This window comes from Camelina sativa, chromosome 2 (genome assembly GCF_000633955.1).
Source record: "Camelina sativa cultivar DH55 chromosome 2, Cs, whole genome shotgun sequence".
NCBI classification, from domain to species: domain Eukaryota; kingdom Viridiplantae; phylum Streptophyta; class Magnoliopsida; order Brassicales; family Brassicaceae; genus Camelina; species Camelina sativa.
In genome coordinates this window covers 13,975,443-13,995,789 of record NC_025686.1, presented here as the reverse complement: position 1 = coordinate 13,995,789, position 20,347 = coordinate 13,975,443, and the positions used below count along the sequence as shown (strand labels likewise).

The window sequence follows — 20,347 nt, the reverse complement described above, 5'->3', positions numbered from 1 at the left end:
AATGTTGGATAATTCCAACTTGTGGAAGAAGCTATCTCCTAGGAAGTTGCCAAAAGAGATAGAATAGGAAAAGGAAAAGTTCCTAAGATTAATAAATTGTAATATGTTAATTCTAATAGGTTTAGGAAAATAAGAAACCTATAAATATAAGAGTCTAAGGAGAGGTGTTCCATAAGACTTGAGAGAGAGATTTAGTTTATGACACTACTCTAACATGGCATGCACGGCTGGGACATGTAAGTGTTGGAGTGATGAACAATATGGTGAGACAGGGAATGGTTGTTGGAATGCCACAATCTGTTCATGAGAAGAATGTGTGCACTGTATGTTTAGTCGGAAAACAGACCAGAGCTGTGTTTCCTACTGCAACATCCTTTCGAGCAGCTCAAGCTTTGGAGCTGATTCATGGTGATTTGTGTGGACCAATCTCTCCACCGACACCAGCTAACAACCGGTATGTCTTCGTCCTTATTGATGATTTTTCGAGATACATGTGGACAATGCTATTGAAGGAGAAAAGCGAGGCTTTCGATCGGTTTAAAAGGTTTAAGGAAGGAATTGAGAAGCAGACAGGTTTGTCTATCAAAACCTTTCGCACCGATAGGGGAGGAGAGTTCACCTCGCTTGAGTTCAACCGGTTCTGTGAAGGAAATGGAGGCTCTAGACATTTAACTGCACCATATACTCCTCAACAAAAGAACTTGAAGATATAAGAACACCTCTCTTATATTATTGATTTAGAAAACTCTCTCAAAAACTAAATCTCTCTCTCAAGTCTTATGGAACACCTCTCCATAGACTCTTATATTTATAGGTTTCTTATTTTCCTAAACCTATTAGAATTAACATATTACAATTTATTAATCTTAGGAACTTTTCCTTTTCCTATTCTATCTCTTTTGGCAACTTCCTAGGAGATAGCTTCTTCCACAAGTTGGAATTATCCAACATTCTCCCCCTTAATTCCAACTTGAACTTCGGGTGCTTCAATCACTTGTACTCCGATCAGGTTCCTCATTTCTCTGAATTTGATTCTTGCTAGTGGCTTAGTAAGGATGTCCGCCTTCTGTTCTTCACCAGGAACATGCTCCACTTCAATCTGATCATTCTCCACACTCTCACGAATGAAATGGTACTTTGTGAGTATGTGCTTACTCCTTCCATGAAACACTGGATTCTTACTTAGAGATATGGCTGACTTGTTGTCAATCCTTAGTAAGATCTTCTTATCTAGACTAAGTATCTCTCTTAGCAGCTCCTTCAACCATATGGCTTGCTTTGCTGCTTCTGTAGCTGCCATAAACTCTGCTTCACATGATGACATCGCCACTGTATGTTGTTTCTGTGAGGTCCAAGTGATTAATGATGAACCAAGATAAAACACATGACCTCCAGTACATCTTCCATCATCGATATCAGCCTTGTAACTACTGTCGCTGTATCCAACAACCTTACTCAACCCATCTCGCTTGTAGAACAAGCCTAAGTTGGTAGTTCCTTTCACATACCTTAACAAATGTTTGAGAGCTTGTCCGTGTACCACTCTCGGACTCTGCATATACCGGCTTAAGACTCCTACAGCAAAAGCCAAATCGGGTCGTGTATGAAGCAGATACCTCAAACACCCGATTGTTCTTCTATATCTTGTGGCATCAATCTCAGGTTGTTTCTCAGCCTTTGATATCTCCATACCAGGCTCCATTGGTATGTGCGCTGAGTTGCACAAATCCATCTTAGTATCGACAAGAATACCTCGAGCATAACCTTCTTGTTTTATTCTTATCCCATCTGCTCCTTGTATTACTTCAATACCGAGATAATATGTCAACTTGCCGAGATCTGACATCTCAAACTCTCTTGACATATCCTTTTTGAACTGATCAATGACTCTTTGCGAAGTTCCTGTCACAAACAAGTCATCAACGTAGATTGCCACCACCAGTCTTTCATTCTTGTCGCTCTTAAGATACACAGTAGGTTCCTTGATGCATCTCTTAAAACTCATCTTCTTCAGAACATGATCAAGCTTCACGTTCCAAGCTCTTGGAGCTTGACGTAGACCATACAACGCCTTATGTAGTCTGTACACTCGATCCTCTTGTCCTCTCTTAACAAAGCCTTCGGGTTGGCACACATAAACCAGCTCGTTTAAGTCACCATTCAAGAATGCGGTTTTCACATCAAGGTGATGAATCTCCCATCCCTTCGAAGCTGCGATAGCAATGAGTAGTCGAATAGTTTCAATTCGTGCTACAGGTGCAAATGCTTCTTCAAAGTCTACTCCTTGTTGTTGTACATAACCTTTTGCTACAAGTCTTGCCTTGAACTTGTTCAATGATCCATCCGCTTTCTTCTTGATTTTATACACCCACTTCAACCCTATTGGTTTAACACCATCCGGCTTCTCAACTAGCTCCCACGTTTTATTTCTAGCGATTGACTCCAGCTCAGCCTTCATCGCTTTAACCCATTCTTGCAAACTTAAAGCTTCAGAAACAGACTCTGGTTCACCATCTATGGTAAGCAGAAGTTGTTCACTCTCTAGTTCAGCTAGTAGTACATAATCATTGAGGTATCGAGGTTTGTTGATAACACGTCCGTATCTGGTGACAACTTGCTGAGTTTCACCTACTTGATCCACGTTTTGTTCATCTTCTATCTCTTCTTCTTGGTTTGCAGGTTCTTGTTCCGGTTCATGATGCTCGACATTGTCATCGTGATTGTTCTCCTCTTCGTTTCCTTCTTCTACAAACCCACCACGAGATAGTTTAAACCTTCCTGGTTCTCCATTGGTTTGGTTTTCTGCAGTCGACCAATCCCAAACTTTTGTCTCGTCGAACACGACGTCTCTGCTTACAAACACTTTCCTTGTAACTGGATCATACAGCCTATAAGCTTTCGAACCTGGTTCTGTCCCTAGATTGATCAAAGTTCTCGACCTGTCATCTAACTTCTTAAGATGTGGTCCAATGATCTTAGCATAAGCAACACAGCCAAACACTCGTAGATGCTCGATGTTAGGTTTTCTCGTCGTGAAACTTTCATATGGAGTCTGACCCGCTAAAGCTTTGGTAGGAACTCGATTAATCAGATATGTTGAATGACGTACGGCCTCTCCCCATAGTTCATTCGGCAGATTCATAGCCTTAAGCAAGCTTCTTGTCATCTCCATTAATGTGCGGTTTCTTCTTTCAACTACACCATTTTTAGTTAGAAGCCCAGGATAAGCCCAAATTTAACATGGTATCAGAGCCCAAAGGTTAAAAATCCTGGTGGATTTAGAAAAGTGGATAATGACATGCCTCTTGTCAACCCGAGTAATGGGGGCCCAAGAAGGGGTTTATTATCGGTCCAAGTGGGATCGGTTCGAGATGGAGTTGTCATCTCGAGGAGGCGTGGTCCTTGGATTGAAGGGGAGATTGTTGGATACAATCCAAGTCCCACATCTGAAGTTTGAAAGGACTATCATTAATATATAAAGGGTTAGGGTCAATCTACTAATTGCCAATTGGTTTTTAGTTAGAAGCCCAGGATAAGCCCAAATTTAACAAATAGAAAAAAATGAATAACGAACCTTTTATTATTCTTAATCAAGCAAGAGAAAGAAAGATAGATAGATTGTTCATAAAATGAAATCTGCTGAATAAGTCAATATATTTGTTTTTTCCTCCGATTTTTTCTAATGCAATTAGATACTATTGTTTTGCTGGAACATGAAGATTTCATAAAAATTTGAAACGGTGTAAAAGTAAAGAGAAGGAGGAAGAAGCGAAAGCAAGGAGAGAAAGATTCGAATATATAAAACATTCCGTACTAGTAATATTTTTAAAGATACAGTAGCCCCGCTGGTTTGAGTTCGACCATGGGTTTGATATAGGTCGTGGGTTCAATACCCGAATTAGTATAATTTTTTGTTGTTCGACCATGGGTTTTATTACTCACAAAGAAAACAACAAATATGGTTTATTACTTACAATTTTTTTTACAAGACAAATATGGTTTATTACTTATCAAAGAAACATTTTTTTTTTTGATAAATCTCTTTCTATTACTTACAAGACAACCAATGTTTTAACGAGACTGAGGCTCTCTGGGATTTCGCCTGTGAATAGGTTTCCATCGAAGAGCCTGTCGATAAAACAACAAACAATGTAATCACTTATTTAGTTACTACTCTCAACTTATACAAACTCCCAGCTTAATATGTAATGTGAAGCATACAAATGTTTCAAAGTCATGTTCGAGGTGAAAAGTTCTTTTGGGATCTTCCCTGAAAGCTTGTTTTTCCCAAAATGACTACAAGAGAAAGTGAAGGAGAGTCAGATGAACTAGTACTTATATTCAAATGAGTGATTATATTAAAAGAAATGGAAAGATTTTGGTTTATATATACAAATGCACAGTTTGAAGAAGCATGTCAAGTCCAGGTGATGAAGTCCCATTAGAAACTGGAATCTCTCCTTCGATCTGATTGTCAGCTATATCGAACCAATATAGTTTCGATAACCGTCCCATGGAAGCCGGAATTTTTCCATTGAACTTATTTGAATTCAGGGAGCTGTATAAAAGGAGACAAAATTTGATACTTATGTTTTTAGATACTCATTGTAAAAGAGACCGATTATAATAATAGGAAGCAACCACATCTTACAGTTTTGTAAGTTTTTCAAGATTTCCTATGGACTCAGGAATTTGACCATCGAAACCACATCCCATAAGATTTCTGGAGAAAAAAAGGAGTTTGTTAAAATATGTGTGAGACAAGGCGGTTGCAGTTGGTTCATGATTTTGTTAGCTTACAACTCTGTCAACTTCTTGAGGTTACCGATATTTGGTGGAAGCGGTCCAGTTATATTAGAATTGGATGTCAAATCCCTATAAACATTAGATCATAAGATTAGGGAAAACAAAAACATTTCTATGCAAAGGAAGAAAAGAAGAAGAAAGACCTACAGGGTCACCAATTCAGACAACGTTGAAATATCGGCAGAAAGCTTTCCTTGCAAGTTAAGGTTGCTTAGTGATCTGCAACAAAGCAACAACACAACGCTAAAGTCTACCAGATGATTACTTGAAAAAGTAGCAAAAATTTTAAATATAAGATGTTACATACTTACATGTTAACAACGCGGCCATTGCTACATGAAATTCCAACCCAATTGGTTCCGCAAGGATCAAAGCCTTTCCAATTCTTAGGAGTCCCGGTCAACTCACTCTTTAGAGCTAGTAAAGCAACAGCTGCACAGATTTTGAAACTCATATCAACCATTTTGTTATTCCTATATCTGAAAAATTATGATCATCATCCAACTATACTTACCGTCTATACTGTTTGTGAGCGCAGATACAGAACTAATTTGGAAGAAAAGCAAGATCAGGAGCATAAAGGCTCCAGTTCTTGATCTCATCTTCAAACCCACAAAGACTCCCTTTTCTCTTACTCTTTTTTTTTTTTTTGTCAACAAAAGATCTTTTCTCGTACTCTCCTTCTAACTGTATCTCAAAATCATTCAATAAGAAAGCTTGTGTTCTGGAGACGTTGTTACGAAATCTATAATAAAAAGTACAGCCTCCTTGCTAACAAAACATCTACATAATAATATTAACAAAATGAAGAAGACTTTTCACTAATTTAATTGAAAACATATAAATATAGTAGAAATTGGCAGTGGACCAATTTAAAAAATGGGAACTAGTTCAACTTGAAACAGATGAGAATGCTATTAATGGAAGGTTTGGAAAGAAAAAAAAATTAATTAATAATGTATCAAATCGAACTAACATGATAAGTTATCGTGACGAAAACTAAAACTTTACCCAGTGCGAGAGCATGGTTATGAATATACAGTTTAATGTATTGAACACACACATTGATGATTTCAAACTTCAAAGTAATTACAAAATCTCCAAACTAAAAACATTAGATATATGATTAGTGGAAGAGTCTTTGGTCAACGAAATAGTTTTTTTAACAACAAGGAAAAAATCAGCACAAGCATTTACCAACTTGAGATTATAATACTAATTGCAGCAGTGAAGATGCTGATGGTTTTGAGGATACATTGACCAATACTCCCACCCTTATATAAAATCAAAACACATATTACAAGTTTTAATACATATCAAATAAAATAGTCAAATAAATGAGATTTTTATACAATAATATGCTACTGATGCTAAAATATATATAAAAAGAAAAAAATCGTAAAAGAATATAAATACGACGAACGAGATTAAAGAATTGTATGAAAGTTACATGCATCAACAGATTGTTTATGAGATGTAGGTATGATGGAGTCTATAAATAGTCCCTCGATGACCACTTCAACATAGAAGTGGTTGCTTAGGACATCTTTAAAATAATTTTCTTCCTCTATGATCCACGTGATTCTTTTTTGTTATTTATCATTTTTTATGTAATTTTTTTCCTTTTCTATTTTCTATGTTTTCTAAGATTTCCTTACGTTTGAATTTCCTTAGTATTCCACGTACTGTTTCGTTAACTTTATGATCGTGCTGAGTGCTGACCACGTCAACCTTTTTAGCTCTAGTTTTAAGGACATAAGTTATGATGTCACATAACTAAAAAACGTTTCCATTGGATATCATGTTCTTTTTTTTTTGTCATCTGAATTTATATTACTTCAACTTTTGAAACCAAAGGATTACAGACTTTGTCAACACAAACATTCCTTCTAACCCATGGATCCTCCTCTACAACCCTGAGCAACATACAGTTGCGGATTCTACAAAAAATGGTTAGCCTAATAAGTAGAGGGAAACTAACCCAAAAAACCAAAACAACTGCAGACCACTCTGCTACCAAGAACGCAAAAACACATGAATAAACTCAGGGAAACACACAATTCATATATATAGATCATCTCCATTAAAAAGCAAAGAGATAGAAGTGCAAATCAAATCATGCAAGTCCCCATTGACAAGGCATTTCAAGTAAATCACTTAGGAAANTAGAAATTGGCAGTGGACCAATTTAAAAAATGGGAACTAGTTCAACTTGAAACAGATGAGAATGCTATTAATGGAAGGTTTGGAAAGAAAAAAAAATTAATTAATAATGTATCAAATCGAACTAACATGATAAGTTATCGTGACGAAAACTAAAACTTTACCCAGTGCGAGAGCATGGTTATGAATATACAGTTTAATGTATTGAACACACACATTGATGATTTCAAACTTCAAAGTAATTACAAAATCTCCAAACTAAAAACATTAGATATATGATTAGTGGAAGAGTCTTTGGTCAACGAAATAGTTTTTTTAACAACAAGGAAAAAATCAGCACAAGCATTTACCAACTTGAGATTATAATACTAATTGCAGCAGTGAAGATGCTGATGGTTTTGAGGATACATTGACCAATACTCCCACCCTTATATAAAATCAAAACACATATTACAAGTTTTAATACATATCAAATAAAATAGTCAAATAAATGAGATTTTTATACAATAATATGCTACTGATGCTAAAATATATATAAAAAGAAAAAAATCGTAAAAGAATATAAATACGACGAACGAGATTAAAGAATTGTATGAAAGTTACATGCATCAACAGATTGTTTATGAGATGTAGGTATGATGGAGTCTATAAATAGTCCCTCGATGACCACTTCAACATAGAAGTGGTTGCTTAGGACATCTTTAAAATAATTTTCTTCCTCTATGATCCACGTGATTCTTTTTTGTTATTTATCATTTTTTATGTAATTTTTTTCCTTTTCTATTTTCTATGTTTTCTAAGATTTCCTTACGTTTGAATTTCCTTAGTATTCCACGTACTGTTTCGTTAACTTTATGATCGTGCTGAGTGCTGACCACGTCAACCTTTTTAGCTCTAGTTTTAAGGACATAAGTTATGATGTCACATAACTAAAAAACGTTTCCATTGGATATCATGTTCTTTTTTTTTTGTCATCTGAATTTATATTACTTCAACTTTTGAAACCAAAGGATTACAGACTTTGTCAACACAAACATTCCTTCTAACCCATGGATCCTCCTCTACAACCCTGAGCAACATACAGTTGCGGATTCTACAAAAAATGGTTAGCCTAATAAGTAGAGGGAAACTAACCCAAAAAACCAAAACAACTGCAGACCACTCTGCTACCAAGAACGCAAAAACACATGAATAAACTCAGGGAAACACACAATTCATATATATAGATCATCTCCATTAAAAAGCAAAGAGATAGAAGTGCAAATCAAATCATGCAAGTCCCCATTGACAAGGCATTTCAAGTAAATCACTTAGGAAATAACCAAACAATTAAAATCAAAAGACATAATCAATTATTGGGGCTCGAGTGTTGAAGTTGGGAAATCCGCACTGTATTAAACTGAGTCCTTGCCATAAGGATTACCAGATCCTTTGCTTGCATCCTCGTATGTTCTCGAACTTGCTGCTGAATCGATGTTCGGGTTTACCCCTGCAAGGTGCATTATGTTTTCGATCTCTTTCACAACCTCACCCATCGTTGGTCTATTCACACCTTCCTCCTCCACACACCTTAGTGCTAGATCGACATACTTTTCAAACCCTTTCAAATTCCCGCTGGTGCTGATAATCGTCGTGTCCAACAATTCTTGTAGGTCATACAAATCACTCGATGTATTCATCTTCATCTTCACCTCTTTCACCACATATTTACCTCTCTCTATAGGACTTTTACCGGTTAATAGCTCAAACATCACAACACCAAACCCGTACACATCACTCTTCTCTGTCAATTGATTTGTCATGTAGTACTCAGGATCCAAGTACCCCTAATTCCAAAGAATCTATGAGTTAAAATGTATTTAATAAAGAGAGAAAAAAAAAGGAGGATTATCTATTCTCTACTCACCAATGTTCCTTTCACTTGTGTTGTCACATGAATTTTCTCAGGGTCTCCAACAAGTTTGGAAAGGCCGAAGTCGGCAACCTTTGCGGTTAGATTTTCATCAAGTAATATGTTATTTGATTTGATATCTCTATGTATAATTGGAGGATCAGCAAGCTCATGAAGATAAGCAAGACCTTTGCCTGACCCAAGTGCTATTCTAAGCCTTCTTGTCCAGTCTAGTCTAATTCCACTCTTCCCTAAATTATCATAAAATTCAGCACCAAAAATAAAATAATCATAATTCATCAAAAGAAAGATAGAGGTTTGGTATTACCTGATAGACTGTCTGTAAGAGAGCCATTTGGAATGTACTCGTAAACGAGCATTTGCTCAGTTCGATCAAAGCAGAAGCCCAAAAGTTTGACAACATTTTTATGATGGACTCTTGAAAGAAGTTCAATCTCAGTTTTAAACTCCAACTCTCCTTGGGAAGAACCTTGTTGAGCTCTTTTAATTGCTATGAGTTGTCCAGAGGAAAGAATTCCTTTGTACACCTGTTTCAACAACATATTGGGATTAAAGTTCAACTTAACGTCATTGCTTATTTCAGTTTAGGCAATTTCAAAAACACAAACCTGGCCATAGCCTCCACCTCCAACATCATTTGCTTTTGAAAAATTTTCAGTGCATTTCTTCAACTCTTCAAAAGTAAATGCTTTTGCTCCCACTAGCCGTGGAGCATCAATACTACTCTTACTCTTATTCCACTTGGCTACAACATTCAAAAGAAAAGTATTTAGAATACTTTTCATCATACAAGAAAGGAATCTTTTATAGTAGTAAAACATATATATATATATATATATATATATATATTCTTACCAAAAGGATTATTTCGACCAGTTGCTCTGTCTGCTCTATTCCTCTGTCTAAGAGCATAAATGCCCGCTATGGATAAAAACAACAGAAGAACCGCGACACCAACTGCTGCTCCGATGATAATGCCTTTGTTTCCTGACTTGGAATCTCCTCCTACATATGTTGCCAAATGGGGAAAGCATATCAATAATACGGAAGTAATTTTTTTTATAATTGTGTGACAAAGTTACAACATACCAGAGAACGGAGTGTATTGATCGGCTACGAAAATGTAAGGGCCAAATATTGGGGGTTGCGAAAAAGTATGCGTGCTAAATGCAGAAATAACACTATCCATTCCTGTCTCATTAAAAGTTTCTATGTTCGATGGAAAGACCAAGATATCTATTAGAAGATGGTGATCAGTTGGATTCTCTCTTATGTTTCTGATAGCCACAGAGTCCACGGGATAACTTGGATTCTTGAAGAAACCCTCTAGCTCCTGTTGGAGCATGTTGAAGTTGGTATTGTTGGTATACCCTGAGAAGGAAGGAGACCTGAAGGTGAGTATTCCTGTGACTGGGTACACACACTTGCACGCTGGACTTGGTTCCTTGCCCTGACCACAGCGAGGACAATTTATTTGAGGGGCAGAAAATGAGGTCTTGTGTTGGACTGCATTGCAGTATCACTCAGCCGGTTCGCCGCATCTTGGCACACCGGATTATCTGCTAACCTGTGGATATATCAACACACATAAGTACATGCTTGACAAATTCAAAAGTTGATTTGTTGTGACCATATATATGATATATACATACATCACTTGGATGCGTTTATTGGCGGATGGTTTATAATCAGTTACGTAGTTGTATTGTAAATCCACAAACTCCAACTGGTTACTATAGCTGGAACCAAAGTCCAATGTTGCGTTTATCTGATTGCGTTTTAGGACACTGCCATGCCAAGAAACGACGTATCCGGTCAGTATAGATTTCACAGCTAAACAACTTGAATTCTAAATTCATGTATTGGTTTGCTCACACAGTTTGTAGTTGAGTAGGGCTGAAGAGGAAGATTGGTATTGGACCTCCAAGTTGGATTGCTTCCATCCTTCTGCCAAGTAGAAGACAATGTTGTTCTTTGTAAATATACAAAAAAATAATATTTTATAGAATAAAGTAAGGTTTTCACAAAATCCAAGCTTTAAAAAACTGCCATATGTCTCATAATTTTTTTATATGTGTCATTCTATTCAATTTTAATATAAAGTCTATTAATTTTATTAAGTTATGAAATACAAAATCATTAACTATCTACTTTAGAGAAAAAAACAATTATACAGTATTAAATATGAATCTATTTTTATATTTCTGAATATTTTATTTATATTAATAGCATTATATAATGTATTAGATGTTTGAAAGGAAGATAAAAACCTATATGAAACTTGAGAACTTTTATTAGAATTTAATATGAAAACCTTTTTTAATGAACTAACAAAATGCGGACATGTTAAGAAAAAAAAAAGATGATATGATATATGAGAGTCTATTTTATTTTTTACTAGATTTATAACCCCTGCATTGCGCAAGACTATAATTTTTTTTATTAATTTGAACCGTTGAATATATTTATAATTATTGAATATGAAAAATGTAAATCTACATAGATGTCAAATTTATTTTAATAAATGATATATAACTTATCTATTTTTTAACATTTTCACAATTAATTCTTTCTTTATTTTTTGGTAAACACTCGTCATATCTTGCATCTACTCTCTTTTTATATTCGATTATCTCACTTATAATACATTGATTATGAAGACATATCATAACTATTTTCATATTTTTTATCTTCCAATACTCTTTTATTTTATCGGTTAAGTGATCATTACTTACTAACATAGACACTAAAAAGTTTTAGAGAATATACCCACCCTTTGTCCCGAAGTTTATTTGGCATTAATGTACTACACATAAGTTTTGCTTCTTAGTAATAAATAAGATAATTGGACTCATCTATATCCATGAACTCACATTATTACATCAAATATTACAATTTATCTCAACTGTTTGACAAAAGAAAAATTATTAAAATATGTATAGTCTACTTTTTTTTTGAACAATAAATATGTATAGTCTACTATGTTTTATATAGTGTTCTTTTGTTTTGATTCTCCTAAATCTACAAATTCATAAGATTACTCTAGCTTTTAGATATGTGTATCTATCCAAAAATATAATTCTTTTCAATTTTAATCAAAATTCTACAATCTACCACTACTATTATAATTATTTTTATCACAAATCGCTTTCTCAAATATTTCTTAGTATTTTTCACTATTTTTTTGGTGTGTGTGATGTTCATAATAAGTTTTCTTTAATATGTTTTATTTCAAGTGACCTTATACATTTTTCTTAAATATATACATTTTTAAAAATTTTTGAGCACTTGATTAATATTTTCTCTTTTTTTGGATATACCTTTGTTTAACAAATTTCACCATTTTTAAAGTTTGAAAACGATAAATAACATAGATCATTCAAACTATTTTAATTATTTATATTATTTAGAATTCTAAATAATAATATGCACCAAATTCTTCTGGTTTTAATCGGCAACATGAATTTATAATTTAACACTAACAATAATCTGAAGTTTTAAATACATATATATTATTAATTATATTATACTATAATTAAAAATAATAATATACACCGACTTTTTATTGATAATATGAATTTATAATAATTGAATAACTTCTTTATCATAATAATTGTAACTATTGAAAGTAAATGTTGTTCCATTAAATATATGATAGATTTATTTTTCCCCTATTTCTAGTCTTTTACAAATATTTACACAATTATTCTATGTTATGATAGAAATATCAAGTTTTATATTTATGTAATCTGTATCCATATTTTACTTTGATATTTTTTTTGGTTGTATTTTTTTCATTTCATTTTATTTTTTGTTTATATTTTTTTTAATTTACTGGCAATAATAATAAAAATATCACAAAAACGAGTGAACTAATTGATGTATTAACTTTAGATTTTATGTTCCTTTGACAATGTGGATTAATTGTTAAAATTAAAATAAAAAATGACGAGGTGGAGTAAGGAGAAGAGAGAAAAGCCAACTTTATATTTATAGATAGATTATAAAACAGATACATAAAAGTATTTTTTACTTATGTTTGCTTATTTTTTTAATAATTTAATTTTTCATATTAAACAATATATGTAAGATGTTACGTAAATGCAAAATCTTATCGGTGAAATTAGTTACAAATAGTAAATAGAAAATAAAATGTATAAGTGAAATACATATATTTGTGTGTATATATATATATATATATATATATATGTTTCTACCATAATCATAAATTAATACAAATATATAAACAACTAAATAATTCATCCACCCATGTGTGTGGTGTGGATGGTTAACCATCTACAGTATGCTATAAGAGAGAGAGAGAGAGAGATAGGTGCATACAATGTTGCCAAAGAGCGTAATGAAGAGATCCAAGATGGAATGAGAGAGAATTTCAATTGGTTATTGCTCACATCTCTGTTACAGAACAGTCACATCATGAGATTAGATTAACTTATAAAGAACGTTTTTTATTGTAGATTAAGCACACACAAAATAAAAAAAGAGGGGAGAATAATAAAGAGACTTACAATGTGTAGAGACTAGTTAACCTGGTTAAATTTGGAAGAGTACCTGTAAATCTGTTATTGGCTAAGTACCTGAAAAATATTCAAATACAAACTATTTTACTTCTTTTTGTATATGTATATACAAACTACAGACAAAAAAACTTTAGTTTCTCACTTACAGTTCTTGAAGAATTGTGAGATTATTAAGACTTGAAGGAATATCTCCAGTTAGTTTATTCCTATCAAGGCGTCTGAATGTAAGAAAATAAATCATATGAGATTAAACAAGTTAGGATAAGTAAAAAATTTAAACAAACAATTTTTTACTTACAACACCGTTAGCGTTTTAACGAGGCTGAGGCTTTCTGGTATTTTGCCCGTCAACTGGTTTCCATCAAATAACCTATCGATAAAACAAGAATTGAAGCAATGCAATTCATTTATTTAGTTATCAATCTCAACTAGTGCAACTCTCTCAGCTTTCACATATACTATGAAACTTACACATGCAGCAAAGTCATGTTTGAGCTGAAGAGCTTCTCCCGGATATCACCCGAAAGCTTGTTATTTCCAAAATGGCTGCAAGAGAAAGTGAAAGAGGATAAGATATTCAGATTAGTTAGTAACTTAGTAGTATATATATTAAAAATTGTCTCACAAAAGAATCAGATAGATTTGGGGATTATATATACAAATGTCCAGCTTGAAGAAGCATGTCAAGTCCAGGTGAAGAAGTCCCATTAGAAACTGGAAGCTTTCCTTCGATTTGATTGTCGGCTATATCTAACCAAAACAGTTGCGATAGCCGTCCAATGGAAGCCGGAATTGTTCCAATGAATTTATTTGAATTTCGGGAGCTGCATGTATATATGGAGAAAACTTATATTATTACGAATTGATTTAGAGACAGTTTATAGTACTAGAAAGCAACATTGGTATCTTGCAGGGTTGTAAGTTGTTCTAGAGATCCTATGGACTCAGGGATTTGACCACTGAAACCACATCCCATAAGGTTTCTGGACAAAGAAAGAAAAAAAAAATCAATTAAAATAGACGTTACATTATATAAGACAAAGGCGATTATAAATAGGTTATGATCTTGTTTGCTTTTCTTACAAGGTAATCAACTTCTTGAGGTTACCAATATTTGATGGAAGGGGTCCAGTCAAATTAGGATTGGATGTCAAATCCCTAAAATAAAAACATTGGATCATCAGATGAGGAAGAAAAAAAATCCAAGTATATGTAGAAGAAGAAGAGAAAGACATACAAGATCTGCAATTCAGACAAAGCCGCGATATCGGCAGAAAGCTTTCCTTCCAAGTCAACGTTGCCTAATGATCTGCACAAACAACAACACGGTGTTAAAGTCTGAAGAGGAAAGCATCAAATAAAAGGGTATATAGATATAAGATGTTACATTGAAACGATGCGGTCATTGGTACATGTAATTCCAACCCAATTGGTTCCACAAGGATCAGAGCCTTCCCAATTCTTAGGAAACTTGGTCCATTCACTCTTCACAGCTTGTAAAGCCGTAGCTGTACCAATTTTCAAACTCATTCAAAGATTTTGAAAATTCCTATGTATATATGTATAAAAAAACCTGATCATCATCTAAACTATATACTTACCGTCAGGGCCATTTGTGAGCCCATAAACACAACAAATGTGAAAGAAAAGCAAAATCAGTATCATCATGTAGACTCTAATTTTTGAACTGGTCATCTTCATTATAACCACAATGAAGATACTTTTCTCTTTCTCTATTTCTGATTGTATATCGATATATCATACAAGAAGAAAGCATGTGGTTTGCACAAGTTATGACAAATTCAAGAATAAATATTTCAAGCCCCCTTGCTAAACAAAAGATGTAGACTAGTGTTAACAAAAAGGAGAAGACTTTGAGCATTTTGAAGTGACAGATACATAGAGTAAGATATAGTCAGTGGAACATATAATAACTTGATCAACTTGAAACAGCTGATAATGGGAATGCTCGAAGGTTTCAAAAGGGTTATTATATGGAAATGCTAATTGAGTAATGGGAAAGACCAAATCATGAACAATACAATTTAAACACGACTTGATCAGACGAGTTCATGAATTCATTAAACATTAACAACTGTGACTAATATAATGAACGAAATATTTAACTGATAACACGACTTTTTAATCGACCTTGGCTTAACTTAATGTGGCTTAAACGAATTTAAAATAAAACAACTTTTGTTGATTTAAAAGAATCGAAAGGTCAAAATTATTGTTTTGAGGCCCATTAAGATTCAATGCAAATGACTAAGCCCACTATTGAGATACGCCCTTCATGTTAATATGTGGCATGCTTCTCACGCGCAACACGATCATACCAACCGCACGCGCCCCAAGAACAGTAAAGTGAAGTCAAAAATTTGTTCTCTGCAAATCGGAGAAGAAATCGATTGGGTTCCTTTTACCAACGGCGACAATGTTTTGGCGGAAGAAGAAGAGCAGCAAGTCGCCGACAACAAAGACGAAGGAACCGTCGCCGAAATCGAACCCAAATCCGTCACTTCCACACGATTTGATAGTGAGCATCTTAGCCCGTGTCTCGAGATCGTATTACCCAAATCTATCCTTAGTCTCCAAAAGCTTCCGATCGATCCTTGCATCACCGGAGATATACAAAACCCGAACCCTCTTAGGCTGCACCGAGACATTTCTCTATGTGTGCTTACGCTTCCCTCATGAAGCTAACCCTCGCTGGTTCACTCTCTACCCGAAGAAACCTAATCAAACCCTAATCAAGAAGAAGAAGAAGAAGAAGAAAGAGAATCCAAGTCTTCATCTATTGGCTCCAACCCGAATTCTCAACTCTCCTCCTGTGAAATGGTCAAGTCTAATTGCTGTTGGTTCTTATCTTTACGCCATTAGCGCAGATATACATGATTCTCCATCCGTGTGGTATCTTGATTGTCGAACTCACACTTGCCGTGAAGCTCCAAGAATGAGAATAGCTCACACCGGTACTGCATATGATGGGAATGTGTATTTACCAGGAATGTATGAAAAGCAAGATTCTTTGAACTGCGTTGAAGTGTACAATCAATCTTGGAATCCCGTGCCGCTCAACAAACGGAGATTGGAATTCAAAAACATGGATGGAATTATTTACATTCACCGTAAATTAGATTCTCCTTGGCTTGGTATGGCTTTTAAGCCTAAGGATTCGACATGCGAAAGTGTAGGATTGCATATGCTTGTGGATCGGGTTTCTTTTTGTACGATAGATGACGTAGACTATACTTATGTCCGTGGCGAATATCTTAGATGGAGAGCACGTAGGACTCAGGAGGAGGAAGTAGGTGCGAGAAGATTAGAGGGTTTAGAAGGGTTGCCTCAGTTTGCTAATTCTGCTTCTGTTAAATTAGCTGATTATGGTGATAAGCTGGTTGTTTTGTGGGACAAGTCTCTGCAGAGATTTGGGTTTAAGAAGAAGATGATTTGGTGTGCTGAGATTTCACTTGAAAAACGCAACGATGAGGACATTTGGGGGAAAGTCGAGTGGTCCGATGCTCTTCTTACTGTGCCTAAGTCTTATAAATTCGTGTGTGCTAAATCTGTTACTGTTTGACAGGTATGAATTTAATGAATCTGGTTGATATCCCTTTCTTTCTTTTTAGTATGCCACTTTGGAATAAATGTTTTGTGTGTGTGTGTGTTTAGGGTATGCCATTCACATGTTTTTGCTTAATTATACATATCGTCTGCACTCACTTGCTATGTCAAGATGATTTAGAAGCTTATTTAGTGAGTTCTTTTAGTGCCTCGGGTCTAGAAAGGAATCATGTGTTGAGATTGGCAGCAAGAATACACAAAGAACAAAACGGGATAGCCAAAGAAATTGACAATGTTTTTGCTTTGCAGTGTAGATGATTATGTTTATTTTGGGACTTTTCTGTCTCTTTGATAAACCCTTTGAACCCTTTGATGACAAAATCGTTCTGCATAGTGTAGACGTTTTTGTTTTCAATGTGTTGCAAAATGTCTATATATATGTGACTATCATGATGAATGCTTGTCTTGTTTTATGCTTTTGGCAGACATTATTTTCACTTGTAAACATATGCACTCACTTGTATACTGATTATTAAGTTTACTTTTAGCTAGAGTCACTTGCTTGCAGATGATTAAGCTTTTTTTTTTTTTTTTTTTTTTTTTTNGATAAGCCCTTTTTGATCCCAAATTCTTTACGCTAATTTTTTATGAATGACTCATGAGATAAAATTCTTATAAAAATAAAAATTCAAGCAAGCAATTAGTGTAAGTTCGAATTGTTCACAAAACGCTTTAACATCAACTTTCGTAAGCTAAGGACACTTTGCTCACTTAGGAGTTAGGATAGATCAGTTGATTCAATAGTACATATGTTGCCACGATGAACACAAAATAGAACAAAATCTAAATGGTTAAAATAAAGCATTAAAAACCTAGGTGAATAACTAAATGATCAATTTCTAATCAACATAACATTAATTAACTATGATATCCCTTTAGAAATCCCCAAAAACCAGTAGAAAACTATTTAACCATATAAATAGAGAACAAAACAATCAAATATGAAGAACAAATAACTAGAATGCAAATACGATAAAAGGGTTTAGAAATCATTCTAGCTGTCAAGAAGAATAGAGATATTCTCACAAAAAAATCTTCCAATAAGCATTACAAACTAGAGAATGAGTAGAGAGGTTAAGATTTATGTCCATAAGTCGAGTCTTAGATTTATATAGTCAGGGAAATATGTTCTGGACCTTCTGGTCATTTTGGGCTTCTACAATCGCGTCTTGACTCCATAACGATCGGTACCATGATGTACCAACCGAAGTTATATTGGTCGCTACTTCATCTGCGAGCCAGTTTGAAATGTCTCAAGTAAATTGACAATAATTTTTACTCACACCGTTAAATTTCCTTCAACCCATTTGGAAATGAAAAATAACACCCTCCTCTATCTCATATCATCTAAAAGGATCACAAACTCTTCATTTGCTCCAGAATGTCTCAAAATCTACAAGACTCGATAAAAGACTTAAAGACACAAAACATTCTTTGACTCTAGAAAAGACTCAAGTACAATGGTTAAAAACCAATAATCTTATATAATAAGAGAAAGTTTTTTCTAACTTTGCCTAACAATGTGACTTTGGCATTCTACTTTTGTGACACATGTCATTTTCATTAATTTTAAATTTAACATTCTATTTTTTTATTTGATTTTATTTTATTTGTATCTGGTGTATAGTTTGTAAAAAAAAAAAGTTGTATAGTTTGCTTTTTGTTGTAAGAAAAATATATTTCTTCCATTTTTAAGTTTTAACATCTAATATATTTCATAATGATATCATACAACATAGAACCTTATAAAAATACTTATCAACCCAACTAAAAAATATAAATAAATTCAAACTAAAAAATAATAGAAAATGGTTTCCTACTTTTAAAGTAAAAACTGAAACCAAATTAATTTATGATAGACTAATTTAAAAATATATAAGATTTTCTAATATATGTATTCAATAATCATATATAATGTATTAAAGACACAACTCAACTTTGTATTTAATAGTATCCTATAAGTTACATTTTGACTGTCTTTAAAACATATGTACTAAAAAAAAATTGGTATCATAACATAGTTGTTTTATCTCCCTCATGAAATAACAGAAAACAATAGTTTCAAAATTTAATTTATAGTTAATTGTACTATTTATTTTTAAATGATTAGAAATAGAGACAATTTATATAAGAAACAAAGATTTACATTAAATTTGACACACTTTTATTTTCATGAATTTTAATAAAAAATTAGTCAGACTTAGAGTATAAGATATTTGTTTCGTTATATCGTTTTAATAAATTATTTTAAAATTGACTTATCATTTTATAAAACTATTTATTGTTAACTATTACTCTTAGATATGAAAATAAAATTTATATATAGGACAATATATTTATCTATCAAAGTAATTAAGTAAGGTCTTACAATTTTTTCTTAGAATACTTATCAGTTTCTTTTTTTTTTCCAACAAAACCAAACTATAAATAAATTAATTTATCTTAATTATTTAACGCAACATACCAAATTTGATTAACTTTGCTGTAACTAATTGTCCTATTACTATATGATAGACTAATTAAAAAAACTCACATTATATTCAATAATCATATATAAAAAAACTCACATTACATTAAATAATTAATTATATATATTGTTATAACAACCCGTCCCGTGGACCCCACTAGCCTCTCTGCAGATCAATTGGTGGCAACTTGTCCTGTGGGGGCAAGCTAGCGGGTTGGCTAGTGGGGTCCACGGGACAGGTTGTTACAATAAAAATCGATTTTTATTATAACAACCCGTCCCGTGGACCCCACTAGCCTCTCTTCTAGCCGCCCTAACTGATCCCAAGCTGGCCCTGCAGGGCATCGATCATAACCCCTCACTGGGCAAATGGAACTATTCATCCAAATCCACAGTAGGTTATTGGTGTACCAGGCGTTCCTCGAACCCTGGTCCCCACCCTTTAACAACCTTCCCACAGGACAAGCTGTCACCAATTGATCTGCAGATCAATTGGTGACAGCTTGTCCTGTGGGAAGGTTGTTAAAGGGTGGGGACCAGGGTTCGAGGAACGCCTGGTACACCAATAACCTACTGTGGATTTGGATGAATAGTTCCATTTGCCCAGTGAGGGGTTAGGATCGATGCCCTGCAGGGCCAGCTTTGGGCCTATGGGGGCAAGCTAGCGGGTTGGCTAGTAGGGTCCACGGGACGGGTTGTTACATAAAAATCGATTTTTATTGTAACAACCCGTCCCGTGGACCCCACTAGCCTCACTGCTAGCCCGCTAGCCTCACTGCTAGCCGCCCAAACGGACCCCAAGCTGGCCCTGCAGGGCATCGATCCTAACCC

General features: G+C 34.2%; 2 protein-coding genes and 1 pseudogene across 2 annotated transcripts; 1 reads left to right on the top strand and 2 right to left on the bottom strand.

Moving 5' to 3' along the window:
* Positions 3,899-5,644, bottom strand: LOC104724344 (probable leucine-rich repeat receptor-like protein kinase At5g49770). The gene is made up of 8 exons (XM_010442808.2): positions 5,321-5,644; positions 5,118-5,238; positions 4,954-5,025; positions 4,801-4,875; positions 4,652-4,723; positions 4,394-4,558; positions 4,222-4,296; positions 3,899-4,128 (listed from the first exon to the last, which is right to left on the bottom strand). Exons 1-8 carry the CDS (start codon positions 5,406-5,408, stop codon positions 4,053-4,055), a joined length of 744 nt encoding a protein of 247 aa, XP_010441110.1. The 5' UTR covers positions 5,409-5,644; the 3' UTR covers positions 3,899-4,052.
* LOC104724334 lies at positions 8,100-14,398 on the bottom strand (annotated as a pseudogene).
* Positions 15,748-17,496, top strand: LOC104724325 (F-box/kelch-repeat protein At5g48990-like). The gene is made up of 2 exons (XM_010442786.2): positions 15,748-17,008; positions 17,098-17,496. Exon 1 carries the CDS (start codon positions 15,860-15,862, stop codon positions 17,003-17,005), a length of 1,146 nt encoding a protein of 381 aa, XP_010441088.1. The 5' UTR covers positions 15,748-15,859; the 3' UTR covers positions 17,006-17,008; positions 17,098-17,496.

Bases quoted from the DNA above. Each gene is read 5' to 3' on its own strand.
- LOC104724344 (XM_010442808.2), bottom strand. From the start codon at position 5,408: ATGAGATCAAGAACTGGAGCCTTTATGCTCCTGATCTTGCTTTTCTTC. The intron at 5,026-5,117 runs GTAAGTATGTAA...GCTTTGTTGCAG, and splicing joins AATGGCCGCGTTGTTAACAT to ATCACTAAGCAACCTTAACT. The intron at 4,724-4,800 runs GTAAGCTAACAA...TTTTTTCTCCAG, and splicing joins CTCAAGAAGTTGACAGAGTT to AAATCTTATGGGATGTGGTT.
- LOC104724325 (XM_010442786.2), top strand. From the start codon at position 15,860: ATGTTTTGGCGGAAGAAGAAGAGCAGCAAGTCGCCGACAACAAAGACG.